At 37.4% G+C, this 6,000-nt stretch overlaps 1 protein-coding gene across 2 annotated transcripts in view; it reads left to right on the top strand.

Moving 5' to 3' along the window:
* Positions 1 to 541: 541 nt before the first annotated feature.
* The window catches only part of KCND3 (potassium voltage-gated channel subfamily D member 3), a 298,597-nt gene continuing 293,138 nt past the window's right edge, over positions 542 to 6,000 (top strand). For both annotated transcript variants that reach the window (XM_088153403.1, XM_088153402.1), the window contains exon 1: positions 542 to 1,647. In XM_088153403.1, coding sequence (XP_088009529.1) covers positions 542 to 1,647 — 1,106 coding nt within the window. The remainder of the gene's footprint in view (positions 1,648 to 6,000) is intronic.

The following is a 6,000-nucleotide window of genomic DNA, read 5'->3' as shown; positions in this document are numbered from 1 at the left end:
TTGGATCTGCAAAGGGAAGGCAGGGAGAAACTGCCTGACCCAGCTACTGACTGTATTTCTTACAGTGTGAAAACCCCCACTCCTTCCTTTATACTCCCTGTGGGTAGATGAGCATGGGGGCATGAGACAAACTAATCCAAAGTCATGATGTTCAATATGCTTAATGCTTTTGCACTTCAGAGCTGGAGTACTTATCCAGAGCATCAAGCTTCCAGGCAGCTGATTTTCCTGAATCTTCAGTTGGATGCCAGGAGTTCTTTTGAAGATGTTGTTACGAAGCCTGAGGTGCATTTGTTATCATCACTAAAAAAAAATCATCTCATGTATTTCAAAGAGTCTGTGGAGCACTATTGCATTCTTTACCTCCTTCCCCTTCACCATGACTAAGTGTCGTTAGAGAGAGTTACGTAAACCATTACATAGATGGCAAAAAGTGGCACTTATCTTGCACTGTCTTTTTAATTGTATTTTTAGATGGATTTGAACTGAAGCCAAGGACTTTTTAGAAGAACTGCTTTCCTCCATCCTGACCAGATCCATCATGGCAGCAGGTGTAGCAGCATGGCTCCCCTTTGCCAGGGCAGCTGCCATAGGTTGGATGCCAGTGGCCAACTGTCCCATGCCACTAGCCCCATCAGAAAAAAACAAACGGCAAGACGAGCTAATCATTCTTAATGTGAGCGGCCGGCGTTTCCAGACATGGAGGACTACATTGGAGAGATACCCTGACACACTACTTGGCAGCACAGAAAAAGAATTCTTCTTTAATGAAGACACCAAGGAATATTTTTTCGACCGGGATCCTGATGTCTTTAGGTGTATCTTAAACTTTTACAGAACTGGTAAACTACATTATCCAAGGTATGAGTGTATCTCAGCTTATGATGAGGAGCTCGCTTTTTATGGGATCCTGCCTGATATCATTGGGGACTGCTGTTATGAAGAGTACAAGGACAGAAAACGGGAAAATGCTGAGCGATTGATGGATGATGGGGATTCTGAGAATAACCAAGAGTCTATGCCAGCCCTGAGCTTCCGACAGACCATGTGGCGAGCCTTTGAGAACCCTCATACTAGCACCTTAGCCTTAGTCTTTTACTATGTCACAGGCTTCTTTATTGCTGTTTCCGTGATCACCAATGTGGTGGAGACTGTACCGTGTGGCTCAACACCTGGCAACAAAGAATTGCCATGTGGGGAGAGGTACGAAATGGCTTTTTTCTGCTTGGACACAGCTTGTGTTATGATTTTTACAGTCGAGTACCTGATGCGACTCTTTGCAGCTCCCAGTCGCTACCGGTTCATCAGGAGTGTGATGAGTATCATCGATGTGGTGGCCATCATGCCCTACTATATAGGTTTGGTGATGACAGGCAATGAGGATGTCAGTGGAGCTTTTGTGACTTTGAGGGTTTTCAGGGTATTCAGGATTTTCAAGTTCTCTCGTCATTCCCAAGGCTTACGAATCTTGGGGTACACGCTAAAGAGCTGTGCCTCTGAGCTTGGTTTTCTTCTCTTTTCACTCACGATGGCAATTATCATCTTTGCTACTGTGATGTTTTATGCAGAGAAAGGATCTTCAGCCAGCAAGTTCACCAGCATTCCAGCATCATTTTGGTATACTATTGTCACCATGACAACTCTTGGGTAAGTACTATATTTTTCCTTTCCTGAGCAAAGAAAAGGGGCATTGATTGGTGGGATTTCACAATTTTCTGTGGCAGCCTATCTGTTCTACCCTTCCCAGAGAATAGATTATTATTATTATTATTATTATTATTATTATTATTATTATTATTATTACTATTATTTTGCTTTTGATTGTTATACCAAGTACATTAGTGCCAACAAATCAGCATTTCATATTTTCAGGTAGAAGAGGTCATGGTTACTTTATAGCATCAGAGGTTAGGCCAAAATGGTCTGGAAAGTCAGTTCTTAGTATCTTAATTTGGAATCTCATAAGTTTCTTCCTGTTCTTTGGATATGAGCAGCCTATAGAAACAGTTTATTTTGGTTTAAATAATGCTTTTCTAGTATGGGATTATTGAAATCCTCTTTACGTTGTTTTTGAGAAAAGATGAAATGGTGATTAATCCAAACTGGAATCAAAAGAATATGGTCTAATTCAACTGAAAGAGGGAGAGGACACAACCCAAATGTTTAAAAAGCAAACAAAAATATACATTAACATTCTTTAAAGTCAAATATTTGATTTGAAAGATCTTGAGTCTCTCTCAGAGATATCAGCTTGAGAGAGTGCTGACAGTATTTACCCTTGTATTGTATTGTTAACAATAACAATGTCATCAACAATATATTTTGCTATATAAATTGAATGAATGAATGAATGAATGAATAAATAAATAAATAAATTTTTCTGACTTTCTTCTCATATTTCACACAAGAGGCATTCTCATGCTTTTAGAATGTCTTCACTCAATTTGTTTTCTGCTCAATATAGGAACTGAGTTAAGAAAGAAAATACAAAAACTCTGGAGCAACTGATAGGGAGGAAAATGAAACAACAAATACTAAACCATTACTGTTAGTGGTGTCAAGGATATTTATTTCAGTTTTATTGTTGGTAGCAATGAATGGTTAGCTTTTTCTATTTTAGCAAACATCTTAGAGGAAGAATATGATAGATAATATTTATCAACTGAATTTATAAGAAAGTTTAATTCTTATGGTTCTTGCACCCTTAATTGTTCCCTTGGCCCCTGATTAAATCCAAACAGGTACTGTAAATGGTATTCTGGAACTGGTAAGAATTCAGAGGGTAGGGCTGGCTTAACAGGAAACCACTATATATAGATGGGTGTGTGCCAAGAAAAAAGACTTGGGGTAATGGTATTTTGATATCCATAATACAAGAATTACAGAATGTTAAACTCGCCAACCTTGATGATAGAATCACATCCCATATGCTCAAATGTTATGGACTGGTATAAACATTTGCAATCTGTTTTAAAAAGCAGGGACACATAACCCCAGGGATATTTCCACTGTCTTTATACATCATAGGGATCAGTTGAATTTTCAGCTTTTGCAACTTTAAGTCTCGAAAGGCATTTTGATGCTAGTTATAATTTTTTTTTTAAGTGGAAAAACACTATTTCATATAGGATAACGAATTAACTTTAGCTGCTTCTTCCCTAGCCATTTAAATCAGTTCAACCTTCTGTAACCTCTACATACAACATCAGAAGTTTGTATACCAGACAAGAAAATGAGAAAAACTTTTAAATCGAATTTTTGTCTGTTTGTAAGATTTGTGGCTCCTGGTTTTTAACCATACTTCAAGTATTGTTTTTCCAATATTTGATCACCAGACACTGCATATCATTCTTCTTATATTTAAATGTGTTCACTGTGTGTAAGGAGAAGTCAACTACTTAAATTGAAATGATTAAATATAATTCATCTCCTAAAAGGACAATCAGCTGTGATTTGGTGATATGAAGATATTTGGAAAATACAAAAATGTAAAATATTAATGAACTTTTGACACGTCATGTTCTGTTTTGTTTGTTTTTTTAAAAAAAAATCCATTCCAAAACATTGCTATAAAGATGTAAACAGTTTGGGGACCCTGAATTTGAAAGATATCCTAGAATTTATTATCACTGCATTTTGGCTTCTTTTGTAAGAATATGTAAAAAAAATCATTGGTTGCAATCATTTGCAAGGGGTTGGGGGGGACAAAAACAGAAATGTAAACCCAAAGTAGCACATAATTTAAAATGTTAGTTTCAATAGAAAGAGATGCTTTATCTATTTATTTTTATTTATTTATCATATTTATATAGCCACCCATCTCACACAAGGTGACACTTTTAAAGGACATGTTATTGTCTTTTATGATGATGATGTAAAATGAACATGAACATTCGTAAAATTTAATGATGTTATGCAAATATACATATTACATGTGTAGCTGAAAATTCTTACAAATACAAAGATGTGGAAAGCATATGGGCCATCTGTAGTAAACATTATAAGGCACCATATGTTTTATATGAAGCTTACATTTTAAGACTCCATATACCTCATTTCAGTTTCATAGAATGTAAAGGTGCATCTGAAAATGATGCCATGCTACATAGCTCCTTTTCATAGTACAGAAAGGAAGACTTAAGGATGTTGAAAAACAGCATTTGGAAAGAAAAGCATTTATATTGATGGAGTCATTGGTGCTCTCTGAACTCGTTGTTTGCTTGCAGATGTTTTATTACCCAACTAAGTAGCATCATCAGTGCTAGTGAGTGTGGGGTTTGCTTCCTGTTTATATACAGCAGCTTGTCCTGGCAGTGTTTTTGGAGGTGTAGTTTTCTCCTTGGTAGTTCCTTGATTAAGGTATTATATTCTGCTTGATTATTTGTCTGGTGTTAATCCCTGCTTATCTGGTGTAGGCTGCTGGAGGGGATGCATTCTGGTCTTTTTGTTTCCTTCTTAGCTTTTTATTGTCTCTTTTGAATAGTGTGTAAATGTGGTTTATATCTATGTGTCTCTTAATGGCTTATTTGTCTGAATACCAACCTTTCAGGAATTCTCTAGCATTTCTGGATTTAGCTTAGTCTAGGATGCTCACAGTTTCCCTGTTGAAATTATGGTTGAGTCTGTCCATGTGTTGTGAGATTAAGGAGTTTTCATCGTGTCTTCTGACTGTTAGTTGGTGTTCATGGATGTGCTCTGCTAGCGTCTTACCTGTCTGTCCTACATTGTGGCTGTTATAGTCCTTACACTATATTGTACAGTACACTATGTTGTAGATGACTCCTGTTTTTTCTTCTTGGGCTACTGGGTCTTTTGGTTTACTTAAGATGTTTTGGAGGACTTTAGTTGGTTTGTGTGCTACAGTGATGCCATGTAGTTGTAATGGTCTGCTGGTTGTTTCTGAGATGTTTTTGATGTTATCCTTTTCATAGCTTGTGGTGGTTGTGCTGTAGTGGGTTGAGTGGTTAGGCATTTTTTGATAAAATTGCATGGGTATCCATTTTGTTGGAAGACGTTGTATGGGTGGTCTGTTTCCTTTTTCTGGTGTTCTGGGTTGCTGCAGTGCATTTGTATTCATCTGAATAATGTTTTTACACAGCTCCTGTTGTGGGATGTTGGGTCGTTACCTTGGTAATGGAGCACTTGGTTAATGCGGGTTGTTTTTCGATAGACTTGCATTTCTAATTTGCTATTGTTTCCTTTGCTGATGAGGATATCCAGGAAGGGTAGCATGTTGTTGTTTTCTTCCTGTCTGATGAATTTTATTCCTTTGAAGATGTTGTTGATAGTTTCATGTGTCTTCTCTAGTTGTTCCTTTTTTATTATAACAAAGGTGTCGTCTACATACCGGATTCATACTTTAGGCTGTATGTGTGGAAGTGCTAGAGTTTCTAGCCATTGCATTACAATCTCTGCTATGAGTCCTGACAATGGTGATCCCATGGGTGTGCCTCTGATTTGTTAGTATATTTGTCCATCAAACCGAAAGTAGACATTGAGGCAGAGGTTGATGAGGTCCATGATTCTGGGGATTTCGATCTTAGTGTATTTGGCTAGGTCAGGGGTGTTGTGTAGTACTGCTGCCATGGATTATTTCACTAGTTGTGGATCTATGGACGTAGAAAATGCTATGACATTGAATGAAACCATAGTTTCATCTTCTTCTATTTTTAGGTCTTTGATTTTTCTGGGGACACTGTAGTAGGGTGTTGATAGAATATTTGTTCCCCTTATAAGATGTCCAAGCTTTTTCGTAAGTCTTTCACATCTCACAGATTCTGTATATAAACAGGGAGCAAACCCCACACTCACTTGCACTAATGTTACCTAGTCAGGTAATGAAATGTCTGCAAGCAAACAATTAAGCTCTGAGAACACCAAGGACCCCACAGTTCATCCCTGAGCTACATATACACTCTTCTATTGAGGTTTCTATTGTTTCTCCTTTTTAATGGCAGGACAGGAAATAAAATGTAACTAACTTGTCCAAATATACAGGAA

This window comes from Python bivittatus, unplaced genomic scaffold (assembly GCF_059951505.1).
Source record: "Python bivittatus isolate LINGU-HERP-01145 unplaced genomic scaffold, Pbiv_v1 ctg000700_np1212, whole genome shotgun sequence".
NCBI classification, from domain to species: Eukaryota; Metazoa; Chordata; class Lepidosauria; order Squamata; family Pythonidae; genus Python; species Python bivittatus.
Note: the sequence above shows the minus strand (reverse complement) of the source record. Positions and strands in the feature narration are given on the sequence as shown.